Source organism: Nilaparvata lugens, chromosome 12 (genome assembly GCF_014356525.2).
Source record: "Nilaparvata lugens isolate BPH chromosome 12, ASM1435652v1, whole genome shotgun sequence".
In the NCBI taxonomy this organism is placed as follows: Eukaryota; Metazoa; Arthropoda; class Insecta; order Hemiptera; family Delphacidae; genus Nilaparvata; species Nilaparvata lugens.
Genome location: NC_052515.1, coordinates 31,935,937 through 31,961,965, shown reverse-complemented (window position 1 = coordinate 31,961,965; position 26,029 = coordinate 31,935,937). Strand labels below are relative to the sequence as shown.

Genomic DNA, 26,029 nt, shown 5'->3' with positions numbered 1-26,029 from the left:
TGGAGGAAAGATTTTATGTTTCAGTGAATAACTCACCCTGTATTGTAGCGAAACGTCTCATATTATTTATTTATTCACATTGTGTACAAATAATACCTAACATGAGGAAAGGCACAACAGGCTCATGCCCAAAACTGTCCCATTTCCAATTTATACTATACTGTCCAAATCAAAATGTTGGTTATAGAACGACAATCAAGAAAATTGATTATCAAATCATGGAATAATATTAATTATGTTCTTGACGAATAAAAATATATACCGTAATAAATTATCATTATTAATAAGAATCATCTGTTAATTAATATTGTTTACGACAGGGGTCTCCAACCTTTTCCATCCAAGGGCCACTTTGTTAATTCTAGGGTGGCTTAGAGGGCAAATAAAAAGGATGTACGTGGAATTTGACTTGTGAGCCACAAACGACGGTGTATTTGGGGGGTGTAAAATTATTATATTTCCATTGAAATAATATGAGGAGTTTTAAGTAGATTTGATTAAAACACAGGAAGGAACAAAACAATTCATTTCATTTCAATACAAAGTCAAATCTATTGAGTGTAAAAAGGTCATAAGAAAACTTGGGAATGCAGGAGTTTAGCAAGTTGAACAAAATATGATAACTTTTTTTTCATAGTAATAAGACAACTTGACAATACACGAAATCACAAAAAGTTACCAAGCTAAAAGAGAATACTTTTTTTCAATTCAATTTATTTATCCTTTTTACAACATAGTTATTATACAAAGTAGTTATGAAATAAATAACTTAAAACTAAAACAAAATAACTTAAAATAGCAGGTTAACAAAAACACGGAAGGTCCCTGCAAAGGCAAAGCCTGTGCGCAGGGGCCGGGTGTTACAAAAAACTACAGAACCAAGAGTTTTAGTGAGAATATGTATTGCATTTGTTTTCCACTCGAAATGTCCGCCCATTTGGGATCAAACTTTAATGTGGTTCCAATCATTGAAATGTATTCCAAATGTTCATCTGATGAGGAAGATTTGTATTTGGATTTAACAAACTTCATTTTTGAAAATATCTGCTCACACTTGTAGGGAGATCCAAAAAGAGAAAACATAGCTTCAGCATGGTTTTTTATGTTTTTTAAGTCTTTTTCTGGGAGAGAACTGTAAAATGGAAGTAGCTTACCTTCTTTGTGTGAATATATATTTTTAAAAATCTGTTGCAATAACTCTTGGCGGGCCGGATGTGGCCCGCGGGCCGTAGGTTGGAGAGCCCTGGTATAAGATATAACGAGATGTCTTGAATCATTTCATCTGCTATAGAAGACGCTGGAAAAAAGAGACTTGGCAACTCTGCCGTTCTATCATTTCCACTGACTCTATAACGTGAATCACCACAATGAGTTTCTAAATGACTTGTACCCGGTTGCACAAAAGCCGGTTAAATTTTAACCGTGATTAATTCCACGAGAACCAATCAGAGAAGGCATTTTTGAAAAGACGGTTTCTCTGAATGGTTCTTGAGGAATTAATCACGGTTAGAATTCAACCAGCTTCTGTGCAACCGGCACTTGCACTTGTTTTAGGTAGGCAATAAGAAGAAAAACATCAGATCTTGTTCAATCCAATTTATTTACATAGATGATCACATAATTTATAACATGGTTGAACAATAAAACAACAAAATGTTTGCTCTATGATACAAAATGCAGCTCTAAGCATAATAGATTTTTAGAGGGTATTGGATGCTAATATTTGATAAAGGATTTTAATCAATCAATCAGTCAAAAGATAACGATCCTATTTTGAAACTAGACAAACTGAAAACCTGACGTAATGAAATCTTGAAGAATTGAAAATATGCCTATAACCATCCTCGGTTAGTTAAGAATCTATTTGCAAAATTTCAAGTTAATCAGTCCAGTAGTTCAGTCGTGATATAAATTTCCAACCTCGTACCTCGTACGTGTATAAGCCAGTTGTTTCCTTTATTATAGTATAGATAACTGGTACCCTTGAAAGATTTCTTTTAAATTATACACTACCAGATTTATGTCATTACTAGTCGTATATAATTTAAAATATTTCAATGGTACTAAATATTTTCTACAACTGAAAATAAATGTAGCCCAACTAAAATAATAAGAAAACAAAGATATTGTCAAATTTCACTAAAAATGTATTAAAAACTTTAAAACAGAACCATGGTTTCACGTAGTTAACAAATGGTTCTGTTTTAAAGTTTTTAATAATTTTTTAGTGAAATTTGACAATATCTTTGTTTTCTTATTATGGAGAGATTTCACAACATCACCATCAATTCTACCAACTGAAATACTTCATCAGTAAACATTTGTATAATTTTTCATGATTCAAGTTACCATAAAAAATATAAATTTAATATTGACTGACATCTATTGCCGTTTTTGAAGAACATGTAATAAAGATTTTGGCCTGGTTGCACAAAAGCCGGTTAAATTTTAGCCGTGATTAATTCCACGAGAACCAATCAGAGAAGCCGTCTTTTCGAAAACGCCTTCTCTGATTGGTTCTTGTGGAATTAATCACGGCTAAAATTTAACCGGCCTTTGTGCAACCGGGTCTTTGACTATTTGACTGAGAAAACGGATCTTCATCTATAGTGAGGTCCAAGTTATAATGGCAGTGGATAGAGATAGAAGAACAGCGTTGCCAATTCTCTGCCTTCATTAATTATATTTCTATATTGTCAAAAACAGATTTGGCATCGTCGCGGAGCTAGAAAAGGATGGTGCTATCTGCTTTGTCGAATGCCGATTCTCTGCCTTTATTTCTACATTGTCAAAAACAGATTTGGAATTGTTGCGGAGCTAGAAAAGGATAGTGTTATCTGCTTTGTCGAATGATAGACAAGGATGGCAACACCAATGTTAATCAAATACTGTCATTATAACGTGGACCTCACTATACCAACTGTTCGGATAAGCGTTAAACGTCGACTTTGCATAATTTGGGATGAGAGTTTGTTACCAATTTTTTTAAACTGATCGAATTCGGCTAAAATCCTTTGTGATTGATCAAATTGAGTTGACAAAAATCCTTTAAAACTGATTGAATTTGACTAAAATCCTTGATGTTCGATGAAATTACAATCCCTTAATGGGCTGCGGCGGGGGAGGCTCGTGGTACAGCTTCATCTCCTCGTCATAGTAGCGGTTGGTACGCGTGTATCTGAGCAGCCAGGGAGCCATATCTTCGATGGGCGTCAGATTTACACCGATGTCCTCCAAGGTCATATCCTCCACGGCCACTGGATCCGAAATGCTCTCCTAAACACACAAATGCACATTAATCACAATAATTATCCTAGATCACAAGAATGTCTTTTACATTTGATCCGATTCAAATTTTCAAACTGTTCAAGGGTGGCTAGAGCGTGCGGTGTCGTGGCGTGGTCAGAGTGTTCATGATACACACAGGAAGCGTCTGACCGTCAAGGGCCTAGAAAATGGCGTTGTCTAAGTTTTCAAGGACACTCTTCAATAATTTTTATTGAACGTAAACCCAAATTAAATTCTGTAAATTACCCCGAAGACTGATTTCCATTTAGCTGTCAACCCTGTTGACAATATTTGTAGAAGCAGAAGTCTTCGGGGTGATTTACAGCATTTAATTTGGATTTTCGTTCAATAATAATTATAAATTCGTGACAGTTCAATTCACAGTAGAAAACAAGAAAAATACATCGTGAAACCGAAAATGATTATTTATTTATCTATCACATTGTGTACAAATACTTGACATGAGGAGAGGCACAACAGGCTCATGCCCAAAACTGTCCCCTCTCCAATTTATACTATACTGTCCAAATCAAAATGTTGGTTATGTCACTTTCACTTTTCAAAATACAATTTACACTCTTCAATACTCAGATGAACAAGCACATTTTGAATCAAATAGATACTATTAGAGTCTAGAATCAAAAAATCTAGAACAGTAACTTAACCGTATTCAAAAAGTCTAAATTTTGAATTAAACTAGAAATTTTTGAGCTAAAAACTCCACACTTTACAAAAATTATACAGGTTGTTTACGAACTAGGGCATTGTTTCTGGGTAAAAATCATATCTAAATATCATATTTAAATTATGATATGATCACATATTTAAAGAGGGATGCAACAATATTATTTAGAATATTATGATATTTTATGTAAATATTCATTATTTTATAAAGAATTTGTATTTTATGTTTGTAAGTATGAATTGTATATTAATTTTTTGTTGACATTAATAAATTGAATTGAATTGAAATTGAATTGAAAAAATTGTCCGGAAGTGGTGTGGGAGTGGTTAATTTACTCACACAGCGGCCATTTTGCTTTTTTCACTTATTATTTTTTTTTATAAATAATGGTTGAAAATACGAAATTGAAACTTTGCACAATCATTACAACAAAGCTACAAAAAAATTATGATAATTTTTCAAATTTACGAAACAAAATGGCGGCCATTGAAAATTTGGTTTCTTAAATAACTCGGAAACTGAATTACAAGAATAACTTTTTTTTAGTAAATTGAATTGCCTTTCAATTGGTATCAGATTTGACTAGATTTTCAGGTTTTCAAGATTGGACCAATATTAACTGAGATATGGCAGCCTTAGTGATAGGTTACCACTGAAAGTTTGTTGCAGTGCAAACCAAGGCATGCTAATAGAGTCGCCCCAATGATGCAACAATATCAGTTTGCTTTGCATGTTAATAGTAAGCGATTTAAGTTCATTTCAAACAATGGAATAACGTTACATACCTAACCCATTTAAAGGTGGGTCACCAACCACTAAAGCTGCCATATCACAGTCAATATTGGTCCGATCTTACAAAATCTGGTACCAGACGATAGGCAATAAAATTTACTAAAAAAAGTTATTCCTGTAAAGTTTTTGTAAAACCAACGGTTTCTGAGTTATTGAAGAAACAAAGTTTTAAATGGCCGCCATTTTGTTTTATAAATTTGAAAAATTATCATAATTTTTTTGTAGCTTTGTCTAGCTGTTATAAATGATTGTGCAAAATGTCAATTTCGTATGCTTAACCATTATTTAGAAAAAAAATAATTAGTGAAAAAAGCAAAATGACCGCTGTGTGAGTAAATGAAGACTTCAGGACAATTTAAATATGATATTTAGATATGTTTTTTACCCAGGAACAATGCCCTAGGGTAGGGAGTTCGTAAACACCCTGTATAATCATTTTCGGTTTCACGATGTATTTTTATTGTTTTCTACTGTGAATTCAAATGTCACGAATTTATCATTATTATTAAACGAAAATCCAAATCAAATTCTGTAAATCACTTCGAAAACTTCTGCTTCTACGAACGAATATTAACAACAGGGGTTGACAGCTAGATGGAAATCAGGGGTGATTTACAGCATTTGATTTTGATTTTTCGTTCAATTCATTCATTAATTATTCATTTATTGTATAAAACACTATTATCATAATATAAACATAGAGAAACAATAGCGTAAGTAGATATCCCTTGGTATAGGGCGTTTATGACGCAACTTTCACTGTTATCTCAAGCCGATAGTTCACGTAGTTCTTTCCTATGCAGCTGTGTGACGCTGGTAGTCTCTCAAATTGTGCCGTTCATACACTCTCACCCCAACAAAACAGTAACATTTCTTGTCGCATAATTATGGTGGTGTCTATTCACATCAAATTTTTCAATGTTAAAGTGTACATATACAACTGTGAAATACAATCTCACCCGGCCAAAACAGTAAAAATCGACAGTAATCGGCTTGAGATAACAGTAAAAGTTGCGACATAAACGCCCTATACCAAGGGATATCTACTTACGCTATTGTTTCTCTATGATATAATTATGACATTGGAGGAAAAACTAGGCTGAGCCTGTACTATAATAATTAATTATCCACCAAATGGAAACCGATTATTATAGAACACTTACCCTCTCAATGTACTCAGGGTGCACAAATCCAATGGGCCAGGAGAGGTTGAATTTCTCGTTGATTTTGGCGCGGATGAGGAAGGTGGGGTCGTACTTGATGTCGTATCGCTTGTAGCCCCACGATTCCTCGTCGCGGTTCACCAGCGCATGGAACCAGTCCACCAGGTCAGCGAGGCGGTAGCGCTTCGGACTGCCAAACATAAAACAGTATATCATTAGAAGAGCTGTGAGTTGCTGCTTGGTTGTTAGTAAAGGAGCAGAGGAAGAAGAAGAAGAAGAAGAAGAAGAAGAGGAAGAGGAAGAGGAAAAAGTAGTTGAAGGAGAAGTAGTGGTAAAGTAATGGTAGAGGAAGAAGTAGTTGAAGGAGAGGAGTCAATTATTGTGATTGTGGTACTGTGGCACAATAGTTATTTGTTTATCTAGAGTGAAAAGTACGACTTTTTCTCCCTGTGGGAAAAAGTTTGAAGCCCGAGGCGAAGCCGAGGGCAGCAATTTCCCTGGGGTAAAAGTATTTTTCGCTCGTGATGTACACAACATTTTTCCTCCATCTACATTTTTTTATAGAAACTGCAAATAAAATCATTCTAATAACTTACGTATTGGTGGCAATGATTCCTAACAACATAACCTAAATCTAAAACCCAAAAACCGGTCGTCTGATTGGCACTGCCGATTGCGCTATCTATTGGCAAAAGTTGTAACAATTATATCAGCTGAGCAGCTACCAAAAATGGCTGACTCCAGATCACGCGGTCAGATTTGAATTGCATATCAAAAATATTAATTGTTGGCTGGTATTTTGAATAGAATAAAATATTTTTAAAATTGTATAAATTCTTATCGTCTACTAATATTAAGAATATAATAATTATCATACAAACATATATTTCATGAGTTGATCAAATTTCTGGTTGTGGTTTTGAATTCAGTTGACTCAATGACAGACACCTCTATTATGCTTTCTCATCTGAGCTTAGACCTTCTAACCTATTACAATGTAAGTTTCAAAATAGAGATGCTCCCCATGTTATTTAAATGGAGTCACTTTTATTCCCTAGGGAGTTTTTCTGTTTTTTACTACCGAGAGCGAAAAAGTGACACTTTAGTATTAGGTTTCAGGGAGTAAAGTAAGTACTTTGGACAGTAGGTGGAGGAAAACTGATTTTATCAGGTATCTATAGTGAGGTCCACGTTATAATGGCAGTGTAGGATTGACAATACTGTTGTTGTCCTTTTCTATCATACAACAAAACAGATAGCGCTATCTCTCTCTAGCTTCGCAATGTTGTCCGTTTGCCAGAAGATTTTATTTTTACTTTTGACAGTGACTGTACAAAACTAGACAAACAATATTCTCAGCCGCCATTTTTTTTCTAAAAAAAAAATACTTCTAAATTTTCTTCAAAATACTTTAGTACACAAGTCGTATAATTGATTTAAAATGTATTTTTGGAACAATTAAATAATTTTTAGACATTACCGTATGAGAACACACAAATTAAAATACCTGAAATGACATTTTAAAAGTTGATAACTAAACATCTTAAGGTACGTACAGACTTTCGCTCTGCTCCGCAACCGAACGTCACTCCAGCAGAGCGATTGATGATCGACCGGCGAGCAACAGTGGTTCGACCGGGGAACGCGAGAAGATCTAACATCTTCCGCAACGTTCATGATGGGTGCGTGGGTGGAGCGACTGTGGTTCGATGGTGGTACGAGGGCGGTACGAGGGCGGTACGAGGGAGGAGCGTGCTCGGTGCGGGTTGGAAGCGCGAATATGTGTACGCAGCTCTAGACTCCATTCATGGTTCAGTTAGCCTACACGTATAGGTTAGACCTACTCGTACTGGTATGAATAATATTGAAAGGTTATTTCAGAATTATTTCCATTGAAATTACTTATTTTTGATAGAATTTCTATTCTTCTATCATTTTTAAAATAAATTGGAATAGAATACCTACCAGATAACTCAATTTCTGTTGTTTTGAGATTCAAATTGGTGTATCACAGCTTTTTAAATTAGCCGCCATTTCAGGTTTGTATAAAAATAAAATCTGATCTCAGTTATGGAAGCAAATTTTTGAATCAAATTATGAAAAAAATATATTCTTGATTAATTTGACATTAAATTGATTATTTCATCAAGGAAATTATAATTATTATTAGATCAAATTTAATGGGATGAATTGAGTAACAGCTGTGTACACTCAGTGGCAAAATGGAGAGACTTGGCAACGTTTTTCTCCTATCTTTCTTCACTGCCATTACAACGTGGACCTCACTATAGGTCTTGTAGTGGATGAGAAACTCTCTTGGTCTCATCACATTTGTAAATTGAAAAATTATCTCCACCATATTCTTAAAAAATTCTATCACCTTAGAAAATGCATTGCTTCAGTTGTGCTCAGGCAACTCTATTTTGCTCTGGTGGATTCCAAATTAAGTTATGGTATTATTTGCTGGGGATCCAGCTACAAAACCCATCTAGCACATCTAATTGTGCTTCAAAAAGCCATAGTACGGTGTATGGAGGGTGTGAGCAGGATCGAACACTTTTACCTATCTTTGTATCTGAGTCCTATTCGCGGACAAAGTCCAGTAACATACTGTACTTTTTGTGAGTAGTATCTTGTTCACTTGTAACTTGTCGTGTTATACTTTTGTTAATATTTTTTATGAATTTCAAGTAAATAAAAATTTGAATTCGAATTTGATCTATCAATATTTCAATTGTTTGCCATTGCGCTATGAATATGTTTTCAAAGTCTTATCATCCTTTTACATTTTATCAGGCAATCGAAGTCGAGAATGATAATGTATACAGAGCTAGAAGTGTAGTTGAAAATTTAGCTAGACACCCCAGGGTGTATAACATTTTTTTCTGAAATCCTTGTCTTTTTGGGGCCAAAATTTTCCAACCATCTACCTGATTAAATAAGAAATATTGAGAACAAAATAATTTTGAAAAAACAAATATTAAAATGGCTTACTGGGGATGTCTGCCTGAAACTATTGAGAGTTATTTTTCTTTAAATATCTGATTCACATTCTGATTGAATGGAAAAGACTAAGAAATTGTCAAAAAACCAAAGATTTATTGATACTTAGAAAGACCGGTTTCGGTTATTACACCATTGTCAATCTCTGATAAACTTTGTTTAACAAAGTTGTAATAACCGAAACCGGTCTTTCTAAGTAGTAGTCTTTTTCATTCAATATGAATATTACCACAATATCAACTTCTCAACTACACAAAAAGTGATTCATATTCTATTATAATACTTTTTACATGTTTTGCACATACCGATTTAAAAGAGAAAGATGTGTGTGTGTGTGTGTGTGTGTGTGTGTGTGTGTGTGTGTGTGTGTGTGTGTGCGTGTGTGTGTGTGTAGCATAAAAAACTTTTTTTTCACTGACCTCCTACTTGCATACAAATTGAGAATGATTTAGCAAGTAGTATTTTTATTTTGACAGGAACTAACTGTATAGAAGTTTATATCTTTATTTTACTGAGTTGTTTTTTTTGTAAAAATAAAAAAATGATATGATTTGATAAAAAAAAAGATTTTGAATGAAAAAGTCTAAGAAATTGTCAAAAATCACAGATTAAAATGATACTTAGAAAGACCAGTTTCGGTTATTACACCATTGTCAATCTCTGATAAACTCTGATCTCTGATGAATCTGATGATCTCTGATCTCTGATCAGTTTATCAGAGATTGAGAATGGTGCAATAACCGAAAACGGTCTTTCTAAGTATCAATAAATCTGTGGGTTTTGACAATTTCTTAGTCTTTTTCATTCAATATGAATAATTACAAAAATATCAACTTTTCAACTACACAAAAAATGAAAAAAATGATTTGATTTGAGGAGGAAGAGATGGAAGAGGAAGAAGAGGTTGAGGAGGCGGAGGAAGAAGAATAAAAAGAACAAGAGGAAAAACAAGAATGAGAAGTAGTAGAAGATAGAAGAAGAGGAAGGAGCAGAAGAGACTCTTTTGTCGCGGTTGACCAGCGCGTGGAAAAGAGAGCTGCTTTTAAACCAAGGCAGAAGAGGATTAAACATCATTATTGAAGAAGAACAGTGAGAAGTAATTAAAGAAGAAGAAGAAGTATGTTGGATTTTGAGGTGTTACTCGATACGGAGGAACGCGATTTTACATGTGACTTCCAGACGATACAAATAATTATAGTGAGGTCCACGTTATAATGGCAGTAGAGAAAAGTATGAGAACAACGTTGCCGATCTTCTGTCTTGTCAATGCCTTCTATAGACGGTAGCTGATACAGGTTTATTGATGTAATATTAGCTGTTCATTCTCGTTTGAAATAATCAATTACATTTTATTGAGATTTATAATATTTTAGATCTTCTTGTCAATGCCTTCTATAGACGGTAGCTGATACAGGTTTATTGATGTCATATTAACTGTTCATTCTCGTTTGAAATAATCAATTACATTTTATTGAGATTTATAATATTTTAGATCTTCTTGTCAATGCCTTCTATAGACGGTAGTTGATACAGGTTTATTGATGTCATATTAACTGTTAATTCTCGTTTAAAATAATAAATTACATTTTTATCCAGCAAGAAATTATAATTTTCCAATAATTTAATGATGAATCTACATAACTAAGATGAAATATTTTGTAAATTAATTATTAATTCTACATTGTTGAAAGACGATTAGGCAACGTGGCAGATCTAGAAAAGGATGGCGCTATCTGGTTTGTTGAATCATAGACAAGGATAGCAATACCATTGCCATTTATAAAACACTGTCCACTAACGTGGACCTCACTATAACACTGTGATGGGGCCAATAATTACCTTGTGTTTCAGACGGCATTGCGACACGGCTCTCTTGGAAGATGTAGGCAGACAGGTTGAGATGATAAATGACCGCTGATTGGTGGCTTGCCCAAGGTGGGGCGTCCACTAGACCCGTTATCGTCCGAACTAGCATCGGCCCAAAACTACCGAACGATCCCCCAACAAAGTAAGGAATAGATGCTCGTCCATTGCAACAGATTCATACGGCCGTGCATGGCCGTCTCCGGCCGATCAATTTTTCGATCCGAATTGAATGGGATTTTCCGGCTCTATCCGGCCGAACTAGCTAGTCTAGCTGAGACAACAAAGTGTTCCTAACCTCAAAAATTGTTTCAAAGTCTTGTTTGTTTTTTGAAGTTGTTCGGTTTTATAAAGTTGTAACTATGGACAATGAATAGTTGATAAGTTTTGTTTATGAGCATGTTCCATTGTGGGATATGCGAGACAAAAGATATCATCGTCATGATATTCAAAGGAATCTGTGGACAAATATTGCTGAACAAATAGGATCTGAAGGTAAGATTATTGTAAAGAATAACAAGTTTAGTGGATATTTGTTTATTCAATTCTCAAAATCTCAATATAATCATTGTTTATGAAAAATGATGGTGGCTATGATAGTAGTTAATTCAATAATTGGCAACCAGCCTACTACTGAACTAGACTGACGTAAACGGTTCCAATGGACGACCATATTCGGCCGAATTAACGGCCGGCGGATTCGTCCGATCCAACGGCCGAACGGATCGGTTGAATACGGTTCCAGTGGACGGTTACTCTAAAGGGATGGGTGAGGGGTTGCACTATCAAAATCCTATACTATTCTATTAAATTTCTGTTTATATGCCTGTATGTCACCGTATCTCGAAAACAGCACTCACGAAATTTGGAACATAGTAGGTTTATGATATAAAAATGCACTTATTCAATGAATTTCACAAAATATGAAAAATTAATCGATGAGAATAAAGATTTATGATATAAAAACTCTATACAGCACTCATTCAATGGATTTCACAAAATATGAAAAATTAATCGATGAGAATAAAGATTTATGATATAAAAATTCTATACAGCACTCATTCAATGAATTTCACAAAATATGAAAAATTAATCAATGAGAATAAAGATTTATGATATAAAAATTCTATACAGCACTCATTCAATGGATTTTACAAAATATGAAAAATTAATCAATGTGAATAAAGATTTATGATATAAAAATTCTATATAGCACTCATTCAATGAATTTCACAAAATATGAAAAATTAATCAATGAGAATAAAGATTTATGATATAAAAATTCTATACAGCACTCATTCAATGGATTTTACAAAATATGAAAAATTAATCAATGAGAATAAAGATTTATGATATAAAAATTCTATATAGCACTCATTCAACGAATCTCACAAAATATAAAAAATGAGAATAGAATCAAAAATATAATCAATGAGAATGAAGATTTATGATATAAAAATTCTATATAGCACTCATTCAACGAATTTCACAAAATATAAAAAATTAATCAACGAGAATAAAGATTGAATGCAATTATTAGAATAACAATAACATAATATTGTGATGTAACTTCATGAATCGGCGGTGTTTTAACAAATAATTGTCGATTCTCTGAAAAGGATATCAAATAATATCCTTCCCATCAACAGACGACCGGGATGTGATGGAATAGACCTGTTGGGAATTATAGTGCCATTTTTTCTTAGACAGATTACAGATGTTAACCGACCAAATTTGGCCGGTTAACTCTATAACGGCTCATTAACTCTAACGGCGTGTGGTGAAATCCAATTTTGTCAGTCAAGGGTTAACTATAGTTTACGCTTCCTCTAACGACGCCTTTAGTTCCTGGTGGAACCGGGCCTGAATTAGACGCTTGCGGAGCACGGGTTACGTATTTGTATAAAATATAATAATAAATTTTATTTACAGTGAAAGTGATTTTCGATCACAATTGAATCAAACGGTAACTTGGAACTTGCTAATTGTCTCCAACAGTTACAGCAGCTCGCCAATCATAACTCGACTCGACTCAAACTTTGGAAAACATTAACTTTTTATCAAAATTTTTGGAGAGAAATAGTAAAGGCTCAGCCTATTTTTTCCTAATTATATTAAAATTGTAGTATTATGCACAATAAAAGCACAATAAACTTTGGAAAACATTAACTTTTTATCAAAATTTTTGGAGAGAAATAGTAAAGGCTCAGCCTATTTTGTCATAATTATATTAAAATTGTAGTATTATGCACAATGAAAGAATAAGAAATAAGAAAAATAATGATTTATCTCTCCCTATCAAGTTGCTCCTTATCTAGCTGTTTCGAGCTCTGAAGGCTAGTTTAATAAATTTGTTGTGAGACAATTCGAAATTGGTTTTTCCATCGACGAAAAACTGTCCTGTAGCCGAGATAAGTCTGCACTGACAATTCAAAGTGATTTAATAGGCAAAAGAAAATTTAGTGTGGCGCACTCACACAACTTTCCTTGGCGTTATGAAAATTGAACACCTAACGCTAGTGTTCACGCGCATCTCAAGTCTACTTATAAACAAAGATCTGAGCCAGCTGGTGACAGGACAATAACGCTGTAGACACACGAGGTCTGCTATCTCTTCATAGTGAATAATTTAATAGAATCAACAGTTGCCAACAGTTTGCAATTGGATAATCACATTTTCTCGAATTTCGAACTTATTTTCAATTCTAGGTGAAAATGTTACTGAACATTAATAGTAGAGATTTTCATGCTCAATCTTTTCCACTCGAATTTTTTTGTTTGAATTGTATCTGAAGCCTGATAATTGGGAATCTAAAATCAAACTTTGCATAAATTGGGCGGAGCTCCTGAAATTTTTAAAGATATGGGACATGTGGCAGTTGATAGAGCTTATCAATAACTATTTTAGGTATGAGTTTAATTGAAATTGTTGGAGCCGTTTTCGAAAATCGCGAAAAACCCTGTTTTGACAACATTTACTCCATTTTAGCCGCCATCTTGAATTGCATTTGATCGAAATTGTTCGTGTCGGATCCTTATAAGGTAAGGACCTCAAGTTCCAAATTTCAAGTCATTCCGTTAATTGGGAGATGAGATATCGTGTACACAGACGCATACACACGGACGCATACACACACACACACACACACACACACACACATACAGACCAATACTCAAAAAACATTTTTTGGACTCAGGGTACCTTGAAACGTACAGAAATTTAGAAATTGGGGTACCTTAATTTTTTTCGAAAGCAATACTTTTCTTACCTATGGTAATAGGGCAAGGAAAGTAACAAGGAATTTACTGACCCATAGCCGAGATAAGTCTGCACTGACAATTCAATGTGATTTAATAGGCTAAATCTACGAATTTACTGACCCGTAGCCGAGGTAAGTCTGTCCTCGACTGTCCCTGTCTTTGGCAGCGTTGACTATGGCCTGAGCGACGTCACCCGCGAACACGGGCTGCTTCACAGTCTCCTCGCCCTTCCTGTACATAGGCAGGTAGCGCCCCTGGTGGCGGAAGATGTGAGTGAAGTACCTGTCAAAACAATCAATCAATCAAGCAATCAAACACAATCAATCACAATCATTTACTGAATAAAATTAACAATGAATAAAACTACTAGTTCTGTGAACAGTAGTATTCTCATGAGTACCTGATTGAAACTATAGACCTTATGGAAATACAGCAATGGACTGGCTTCTCCACACATCTGTGTAATCACTTGTCAGCTGATTTATAATGGAAAATTCTATAGTCTGATTTTTTACTCTAATATTGGCGTATGAAGGAGGCTCCTTTTTCCTTTTATATTATCCTTAAAATGCAAAATTTCCAAAAACCTTGTATATACGTCGACGCGCAATTACAAAAGGAACATATCTGTCAAATATCATGAAAATCTATTACCGCGTTTCGCCGTGAATGCGCAACATAAAAACATTTAAACACTGGTAGTTCTGTGAACAGTAGACCTCGCGGTCAGTAAGTTACATTGACCTGTTGCTATGTTTTCTCCGAAATGAATAAATAATTTATCAATTTAAAATGTCTAGAAAAAATTCCTAAATAAACATAGAGCTTTCTGTCCTATCGTACCGTGACGTGTTCTCCCGGAATGTGAGTGTGAGCGCTGTTATCAGATCTGGCTGAAACTGTCTACAACGTTGATGGAAAGATACATATTCAAGATGTTCGATGTTTTTGAACGGGTAGTCTTATGGTCAACAGTCTACTAACGTTGATGGAAACATACATTTCCAAGATGTTCGATGTTTTTGAACGGGTAGTATTATAGTCAACTGTCTACTAAAGTTGATGGAAAGATACATTTCCAAGATGTTCGATGTTTTTGAACGGGTAGTATTATAGTCTACTAGACAGCTGATTTATGATGGAAAATTCTATGGTCTGATTTTACTCTAATATTGGCGTATGAAGGAGGCTCCTTTTTTCTTTTATATTATCCTTGAAATGCAAAATTTCAAAAAACCTTCTATATACGTCGACGCGCAATTAAAAAAGGAACATACCTGTCAAATTTCATGAAAATCTATTACCGCATTTCGCCGTAAATGCGCAACATATAAACATTTAAACATCAAGAGAAATGCCAAACCGTCGACTTGAATTTTAGACCTCACTTCGCTCGGTCAATGATCAATAAATCAATTAATCACAACAATTTCATCAAGAATGAATGACAATCATTGAATCAATTTACAGTAAACAAGCATCTAGAGTCACAGACTCTTGACTTGATCGCTGGACTGATTTAACCTGTCCTTAGCATCAAGACGCTACTATGCGTACATAGTGAGGTCCACGTTATCAAGCCAGTGAAGAAAGATAGCAGAACAACGTTGCCGAACCTCTGTCTTGTCAATGCCTTCTATAGATGGTAGCTGATACAGGTTTATTGATGTAATGTTAACTGTTCATTCTCGTTTAAAATAATCAATTATATTTTATTAAGCAAGAAATTATATTTTTCAATAATTTCTATATTTTGATAATTAATTTATTAATTCGACATTGTTAAAAGACGATCTGGCAACAGAGCGAAGCGAGAAAGAGATAGCGCTATCCGCTTTATTGAATGATAGACAAGGATAGCAGTACCATTGCTAATCAAACACTGCCATTATAACGTGGACCTCACTATAGGAAAAAAGCGTCACCGATTCTTTGCCTTAACACTTCCTTTTATAGAGTGCAGCTCATGCCGGTATATCTGATGTAATATTAGATCTTCATTCTTGTTTAAAATAATCAATTATATTCCATTCATCTATATTTTTCAATAATAATAATAATATCGAGTGACCTGGCTGGCTCAGGTCTGGTGTCAGAGTTTTCAGGTCGCAACTGATCAATTTCAGGGCCTCTGACATGACCTAACGACTGCTTTTTAGGCAACCGGGACCGACGAGTTAACGTGTCCATCCGAAAAAAAATATATATTTTTCAATGATTGAATAGTAAAGTGTCATAATAATTGAGATTAAATATTTTGTTTTTTAATTATATAATTTCTACGTGGTTGAAAAACGATCTTACAACGTTGCAGAGGCAGGAAAGGATAGCGCTATCTGCTTTGTGGAATGATAGACAAGGATAGCAACACTAATGTTAATCAAATACTGCCATTTAAACGTGGACTTCACTATAATTCATAGTGTCCTATAGTGAGGTCCACGTTATAATGACAGTGGATAAAGATAGAAGAATAGCGATGCCGATTCTCTGCATTAATTATATTTCTACACTGTCAAAAACATAATTGTCATCGTTGTGATTGATTGATTGAGTACTTTATTTATGTAGATTACAATATATACTGGCTTATACACTTATATACAATAGCTTACAATACAGCAAAATTATAGATGAATTTACATAATATAGACTAAGGAAATAATTATTGAACTGTATATGATATGAAAAAGCAATTTGTAATATAACAACTATAGATAATTATATTGTTATGCATGTACATAAATTGGCGGAGCTTTGGACATATCAATGTCCATTCTTCGGAAAGAATATTAAAAATATCCTCCCCACTAACTCTCTACCAAAAGATCCACGTTGTGGGCCTAGAAAAGGATAGTACCACCGGCTTTGTCGAATGATAAACAAGGATAGCAAAACCAAAGTTGATCAAATACTGTCATTATAACGTGGACCTCACTATAGTCGTTTCTGTAACAGGTAGCGCCTATAGTGGCGGAAATTGTAAGTGAAGTACCTGTGACAACAATAAATCGTAATAATTTACTGAATTAAATCAACAATGAATAAAAATAAATAAACTACGAATTGGGAATTTATTAATTATTCAATTCAAAAGTAAACTTGTCCCTAAAAGGTCCCTAAACTCTCACCCCAAACAAAACACTAATAATAGACAGTACCGTAATCGTTAGTTATCGGTTTGAGTAAAAGTGAAATTTGGAACATCAACGTCGTATACCATATATCTTCTAAAGGTACGTACAGATATACGCGCCGCGAACATGAGCAATTCACTTTTAATCAGCTGATGCCAAGCTTTTTATATCTGTATCTTACAGTTTCTGTAAAAATACAGATATAATCAGCTGATTAAAAGTGAATTGATCATGTTCGCGGCGCGTATATCAGTACGCACCTTAAGAAACAAACAATCGCAATATTGATCAATGTGTGATTGATCAAACTGACGCAATTTCAATTCAATTTAAATTCAATTTCAATTCAATTTCGATTCAATTTCAATTCAATTTATTTGCCATATATACAAGATTTTTACAATTACAAATTCACATAATAATTGGGTACATCATACAGAAATTCAGAATATACCCTATTCTAGAAATAATAAAAATAAATTACATATAACATAACTGAAATCCCAGTTGTACTCATTTTACCGGCAGTAATTGCTAGCAGAGACACGTGTCTGATCGCTAGCAATGAGTTTAGTTCAAATCATTGAAAGTTTTTTTCTTATTTTTTCTTCTTGATTGAAACACAAAAAAAGAACTTTGTTGAAATTCACAAAAATCAAAATTTTATTTTGGGTATTCACCAAATCAATCTATTATGTGTAATTTTATGATTAAAAGTCTATTTTGAAAAATATTCTAGCTTTTACCCATTCATCAATATCTTTTGTAAGTCTTTTGTTTATTTTATGGGTGAATAAGTTTAAGGGAATCATATTAATCAGCAAATTGCAGTTGTGTTCATACTGTCTTCTACTTACTGAAAGTCTGGAGAATCTGACCATGAATTTCATTAATTCGAGTACTTTAAATGATCACCTCCTCAAAAGGACGAAGGACTGAATTCTATGCTCACCTGGTGAATCGGTCTCCATTTCCAAAAATCATGGACGGTCTGATAATGGTGGCATTGGGAAATTCCTCCCTCACAGCCAGCTCTCCGGCATACTTGCTCTTCAAGAACTTGGATCCTCCTTTGATCACTTTTTGCTGTAATAAACAACACAAACAATCAATATTTTGTGAACAGAATATTTCACCTGAGATTTATTGTTCGCTAGAATGGCTCATACTCAATTTTTTGATTGTTTCATGAGCGTGTTTGAGCGTCAGCCCAAACACTCTCATTTTAGCCTCTCATTTGAGGGTTGAGTGTAAGAGAGGGCCGGCTGCGCCCTAACTCCGCCCTCCTAGGTAAAAATAAAGGCAGCTATTCTATTCTATTATATTTTATGTAATGTTATCTGAAGGAAAGAACCGGCTTACAGCCGTAGGGATGGGAAAATTGTTTGACGCATCATCACGTCTGAACTACTGGATTGGTTAACTTGAAATTTTTGCATATAGATTCTTAACTAACGGAGGATGGTTCAAGGACTATTTAAAACTCTATTACATCAAGTTTTCAGTTTGTCAAGTTTAAAAATAGATCCTTGCGGAGCACGGGTTACCTGCTAGTGAATAAATAGATAGCCTAATTTGAACAATCATGATTAATAAGAAAACAAAGATATTGTCAAATTTCACTGAAAATTTATTACAAACTTTAAAACAGTACCATGGTTTCACATTTACCAACGATGATGCGTTGGTAAACGTGAAAACATGGTACTGTTTTAAAGTTTTTGATAAATTTTTAGTGAAATTGACAATATCTTTGTTTTCTTATTATGGAGAGATTTCATAAAATCACTATCAATTCTAATAATTTTATTGAACATGATTATTCAAGTGCTTCATTATTTTCCACTCGAATTGAGAAGCAGTTTTAACAGGATTGGGGCGAGGCCACACGAGGGTTTTAAGACGAATCGGCAAGGCAGGAAGCTGTCCGATTGGCGTTCGGGAATCATCTGATGATCATCGGAGCCAGTCTTCAGCCAGTCTTTCTGCCCTGCCGACTTGTTTGAGAACGCCTGAAATAATCTGGTATGGCGCACTCACACAACTTTCCTTGCCGTTATGAAAATTGATCCCCTGACGCTAGTGTTCACGCACATCTCAAGTCTACTATTTAAAGATCCAAGCCAGCTGGTGAGAGGACAATACGCTGGAGACACACGAGGTCTGCTATCTCTTCATAGTGAATGATTCAATAGAATCAACAGTTGCAAACAGTTTGCAATTGAATAATCACAATTTCTCGAATTTCAAGCTCATTTTCAATTTTAGATGAAAATGTTACAAGACATTAATTGCAGAGATTTTCATGCTCAATCCTTTCCACTCAATTTTTTGATTGAGTTTTCAAAAGATTGAGTTTTCCACTTTAAATATTTTGTTTAAATTGTATCTGAAGCCTGATAATTGGGAATCGAAAATCAAACTTTGCATGGATGGGGCGGAGCTTCTGAAATTTGTACAGATATGGGACTTGTGGCAGTTGATAGAGCTTATCGATGACTATTTTGGGTATAACTTCAATCAAAATCGTTGGAGCCGTTTTCGAGAAAATCGCGAAATACCCTGTTTTTGACAAAATTTTAGCCATTTTTGCCGCCATCTTGAATCGCATTTGATCGAAATTGTTCGTGTCGGATCCTTAAATTGTAAGGACCTTACGTTCCAAATTTTTTAAGTCTTAATTTTTTTAAGTCATTCCGTTGATTGGGAGATGAGATATCGTGTACACAGACGCACATACACACATACAGACCAAAAACCACTTTTTTGAACTCAGAGGACCTTGAAACGTATAGAAATTTATGAATTGGGGTACCTTAATTTTTTTCGGAAAGCAATACTTTCCTTACCTATGGTAAAAGGGCTAGGAAAGTAAAAAAGACTTCCGTCACATACAGTATTAACTTGAATGAGTAAATTAGAGAATAAATGAATAAATCAAAGTTATATAACGAATTACTTATCAAACTCAGCACTCCTCATGTCATTCTATTATTGCTGATGCAGCATATTAACTAGTAGTTCAATGAACAGTAGACCTCACGCAGTATTCTCATCCACAAGTACCTGATTGAAACCAATACCTACTATTACTTACTAATAGGTAGGTAATAGAAGGTATTGTTGAAACTATAGACTTTATGGAAATACAGCAATAGACTGACTTCTCCACACATCTGTGTAATCACTTGTCAGCTGATTTATGATTAACAATTATTCTATAGTCTGATTTTTACTCTTATATTGGCGTATGAAGGAGGCTCCTTTTTCCTTTTATATTATCCTTGAAATGCAAAATTTCCAAAAACATTGTATATACGTCGACGCGCAATTAAAAAAGGAACATACCTGTCAAATTTCATGAAAATCTATTACCGCGTTTCGCCGTAAATGCGCAACATATAAACATTCGAACATTTGAATATTAAGAGAAATGCCTAACCGTCGACTTGAATCTTAGACCTCACTTCGCTCGGTCAACTATAGTGAGAGGTTACTTTTTATTTAGTAGCCAGTTCCTAGTTAGCGCAAATAGCGAAAGGTTCTCTATCGCAAGATATTTAACTAGTAGTTCTGTGAACAGTAGACCTCACGCAGTATTCTCATCCACAAGTACCTGATTGAAACTATAAACCTTATGGAAATACAGCAATAGACTAGCTTCTCCCACAACCTCCGTAAATACGGAGGTAGTGCTTCTCCACACATCTGTGTAATCACTTGTAAGCTGATTTATGATGAATAATTCTATAGTCTGATTTTTACTCTAATATTGGCGTATGAAGAAGGCTCCTTTTTCCTTTTATATTATCCTTGGAATGCAAAATTTCCAAAAACATTATATATACGTCGACGCGCAATTAAAAAAGGAACATACCTGTCAAATTTCATGAAAATCTATTACCGCGTTTCGCCGTAAATGCGCAACATATAAACATTTAAACATTAAGAGAAATGCCTAACCGTCGACTTGAATCTTAGACCTCACTTCGCTCGGTCAACTATAGTGAGAGGTTACTTTTTATTTAGTAGCCAGTTCCTAGTTAGCGCAAATAGCGAAAGGTTCTCTATCGCAAGATATTTAACTAGTAGTTCTGTGAACAGTAGACCTCACGCAGTATTCTCATCCACAAGTACCTGATTGAAACTATAAACCTTATGGAAATACAGCAATAGACTAGCTTCTCCCACAACCTCCGTAAATACGGAGGTAGTGCTTCTCCACACATCTGTGTAATCACTTGTAAGCTGATTTATGATGAATAATTCTATAGTCTGATTTTTACTCTAATATTGGCGTATGAAGAAGGCTCCTTTTTCCTTTTATATTATCCTTGGAATGCAAAATTTCCAAAAACATTGTATATACGTCGACGTGCAATTAAAAAAGGAACATACCTGTCAAATTTCATGAAATCTATTACCGCGTTTCGCCGTAAATGCGCAACATATAAACATTTAAACATTAAGAGAAATGCCAAACCGTCGACTTGAATCTTAAACCTCACTTCGCTCAGTGAACTATAGTGAGAGGTTACTTTTTATTTAGTAGCCAGTTCCTAGTTAGCGCAAATAGCGAACGGTTCTCTATCGCGAGATATTTAATTTATTGTAACATGAGGTTAACAAATTAATCCATTTTTTAGACAGACTATTTGTTTAGTCACACCTTGTTTAATTTTGTTTAATCTTAACTTTAACTTTGTTTAATCTTAACTTGAATGAATGAATGAACTCACAGCAGGATCAGGCGACGCATTAGCATCGCTGATATGAATGAACTTTTCAACTCCCATCTCGCGAGCAATCCTAGCCAATCGCCTGGCTCCCTCTACGTTCACCTCCTCGAAACTAAAGTTCTTAGTCTCCCAGTCGCGACCCACCATATTGATCACCACGTTCGAGTATTTCACCTAAAAAACACACAAAATATCATCAAATTCACCTTAAAAACACACAAAAAATCATCAAATTCACCTAAAAAACTCATGAAATGGATTTGGTTACCATGGAAGAATTTGCAATGTGAAATTTTCAGTTCCATATTATCATAGAGAAACATTAGCGTAAGTAGATATCCCAAGGTCTAGGGCGTTTATATCGCAACTTTTACTGTTATCTCAAGCCGATTACTGTCGATTATTGTAGATTTTTACTGTTTTGGCCGGGTGAGATTGTATGAGCGGCAAAATATGAGAGACTGCCAGCGTCACATAGCTTTATGAGAAAGAACTACGTGGACTTGAGATAACACAAAAAGTTACGACATAAACACCCTATACCATGGGATATCTACTTATGCTATCATTTCTCTATGATATTATCATCAAAATTTTATATTTGACTGCTTTTTAAATGTGAATTTGTGATTAGAAATAAGTTTTCTCAAGTTTGAACTTTATAAAATAAAAGCTCAGGAAATGAAAGTGCAAACTTTTAGTGAGAAAGATGAAGAGCCCAATATATAACCTATAAACTTGAGTGTTAATAGGAAATGGCATTGGGTAATACACGGCGAGGCAGAACATCCGAAAGGATCTCTCTTTTTTGATAAAAGCCATAGGAATAAATAAATATAACTCATCAAATTCACCTCAAAAATGGAATTCGATTAAATAAAAGCATAGAGACGATAGCCCATGGTTTGTAGAATCCATTAAGTTTGGAAGTTTTATATCAAATTATGGTTTGTGTATCAAGTTTAGATGATACTGTATCATCTGTGGTGATACTCTATCATTTATAGTAATATCATGTAAAAAATATAGCATAAGAAGATATGCCATGGTTTGTAGAATTCATTCTAATTTTTGGAAGTTTTGTATCAAATTATGGTTTGTGTATCAAGTTTAGATGATACTGTATCATTTGTAGTGATACTGTATCATCTATGGTGATAGTATAGAGAAGAGATGGCATTATTCCATAGTATAGGGCGTTTGTGTTTCAAATTCACTGTCAACTCAAGCCGACCCTAGTAGTTGTTTTTGGTGAAGCTATGTGACGCTGGTAGTTTCGCATACTGTGCCGTTCTTAAGGTGCGTACAGACTTTCGCTCTGCTCCGCAACCGAACGTCACTCGAGCAGAGCGATTGATGATCGACCGGGGAGCAAGAGTGGTTCGACCGGGGAACGAGAGAAGATCTAACATCTCCCGTAACCTTCATGATCGGTGCGACTGCAGAGCGGGGGCGGAGCGACTGCGGAGCGATGGAGGAACGAGGGCGGAGCGTGCGCGGAGCGGGTTGGAGGCGCGTATATCTGTACGCAGCTTTACACTCTCACTCCCAAGCAAAACACTAATAATAGATAGTACCGTAATCGACAGTTATCGGTTTGAGTAAAAGTGAAATTTGCAACATCAACGTCGTATACCATGGGGTATCTTCTAAAGGTGCGTACAGATATACGCGCCGCGAACATGAGAAATTCATTTTTAATCAGCTGATTATATTTGTATTTTTACAGAAACGGTAAGATACAGATACAAAAAGCTTGGCATCAGCTGATTAAAAGTGAATTGCTCATGTTCGCGGCGCGTTAATCTGTACGCACCTTTATGCTTTCTTTTTCCCTATGATATTACAGAACCTTCCTTACTGTCTACTACTGTCTATTGTCTATTATTACTGTTTTAGCCACATGAGAGTGTGAGAACGGCACAGTATGAGAGACTACCAGCGTCACATAGCTTCACGAAAAACAACTACTAGAACTGACATTTGCAACATAAACGCCCTAAACACCATAGCATAACTTCTTATGCTATCACCAGAAATGATACAGTATCACCACAAATGATGTAGTATCATCTCAACTTGATACACAACACCATTATTTGATAAAAAACTTCCAAGGTTTGAATGAATTCTACAAACCATGCCATATATTCTCATGCTATCTCTTTATCTATGCTGCTATTGATGCAGTGATATCTATGCAGTGTCACATAGTTTCACGAAACTACTAGGACTATCTGTTTAGAGAAATATGAAACATAAACGCATTCTATACCATATAAACTTCATATCACATCTCTATAAAAAATAGTTGCTAAATAATTTAGCAAGAGGTATTTTTCTCCCTTTCTTTTTTTATCGATTTCAAATTTATTTGTAGGCTATTGCGTTTATTGTAATTTACTTGATTGGAGAGCAATTTTTGGGATTTTTTCGTCTGCTCCCATATTTTTGTAATCATTAATGTTCCAATGCAATTTGAATTATTTCTCTTAACTTTCATTGCTTTTAATAGAACAGCTGACAGAATATCAGTGGCACTTTGAGAGAGTTCTTCAGCCCGGGGGCTTACTAGTTAAACTACAGTAACTATATAACCGGTTAATTTGATATAGTTGCTGTAGTTATACTACATATTGTGATTCATGCGAATGAATTATGGAATTAATTACCGCCTTTCGAATGCTGCTCTCGTCTTTCAGGTGATAGTGATGAAATAGCACCTGACCCAAGTCACCTGCAACACGCTTCGGGTGAATGTCGTAGTATTCTCCACGATAGGGCAGGATCATCTGAAACATTCATTCATTGAAATAGATATTTCATTCATAAAAAATGATAGTTCATTCGTAAAAAGTGGTTGAGACAGATTTCGTAATAGAGGGCAGCATCAGCTGCAGCATACATTCATGAAATTGATATTTCATTCATGAAAAGTAGTGGAGACAGATCTAGTAGTAGAGTGTAGCATCAGCAGCCACATTCATTCATGAAATTGTTTTTTTTTCTATTTTTATTACAAGTAGCCCTTTACAGAAAAGAGATAAATTTTTCATTCATGAAAAGTAAGAGAGAAGGATCTATCTTATAATAGTAGCCTGTACACAATCACAGAATTTGAATAACAAGAAAACAACATCTTTCCCACATAACAGAATAACTCTGTGCTGGTTGCACAAAATCCGGTTAAATTTTAATCGTGATTAATTTCATGAGAACCATTCTTTTCGAAAATCTCCTTCTGTGATTGGTTCTTGTGAGATTAATCACGATTAAAATTTAAGGAGCTTTTATGCGACCGGGCCAAAGGTCTTTAGATAAAACGCTTTAATGAATTGAGCTTTCAATGTCTATTTTTAGATTGGAACAGATCTATACTGATATTAATAGAATCTAGTTAGTTAGTATGTCTGATAAGTTTAATCTTAGCCTTACTATATTGATGTCCATTATATAATCGCGGTATTCAATTTATATTAGTGCTGCTATCCCTTATATTAACAGCTGTGCTTTCAATGTAAGTCTGTGTTCTATTTATGGCTCAAAATTTTTCTTAATAACTCAATGTTTTCAAGTTCTGAGAGTTTATTGAATGCAATCATTCTATAATAATCGGTTTTTAGTCAAATCAAAATCAAAATTTCTAGTTTATTTGTGGACTGAAAAGTGGACTTGAATCAATTCAAGTGGATAGCATAACCTGTAATTTTTATTCATTCATAACTCTACCTTCATTGTATTATCGTTCATCTCATAATCATTCAGTTTTGGTAGAGAGTAAGTGGGGAGGATATTTTTAATATTCTTTCCGAAGAATGGACATTGATATGTCCAAAGCTCCGCCAATTTATGTAGATGCATAACAATATAATTATCTACAGTTATTACAGATTGCTTTTTCCATATCATATACAGTTCAATAATTACTTTCTTAGTCTATATTATGTAAATTCATCTATAATTTTGCTGTATTGTAGGCTATTGTATATAAGTGTATAAGCCAGTATATATTGTAATCTACATAAAAAAAGTACTCAATCAATCAATCAACAACTAGGCTTAAAATACTTCTGGAAAGTCGCCTTTGTAAAATAGTGA

The 26,029-nt window shown here is 34.6% G+C and overlaps 1 protein-coding gene across 1 annotated transcript in view; it reads right to left on the bottom strand.

Annotated features, from left to right (window-relative positions):
• Positions 1-1,581: 1,581 nt before the first annotated feature.
• LOC111052580 (NADH dehydrogenase [ubiquinone] 1 alpha subcomplex subunit 9, mitochondrial) overlaps positions 1,582-26,029 on the bottom strand; it is a 26,224-nt gene continuing 1,776 nt past the window's right edge. Inside the window, exons 3-8 of the mRNA XM_022339309.2 lie at positions 24,604-24,723; positions 21,932-22,105; positions 18,145-18,278; positions 14,176-14,337; positions 5,929-6,118; positions 1,582-3,276 (exon numbers count right to left, since the gene is read on the bottom strand). Of these exons, the coding sequence (XP_022195001.2) occupies positions 3,094-3,276; positions 5,929-6,118; positions 14,176-14,337; positions 18,145-18,278; positions 21,932-22,105; positions 24,604-24,723 (963 nt within the window). The 3' untranslated portion in view covers positions 1,582-3,093. The remainder of the gene's footprint in view (positions 3,277-5,928; positions 6,119-14,175; positions 14,338-18,144; positions 18,279-21,931; positions 22,106-24,603; positions 24,724-26,029) is intronic.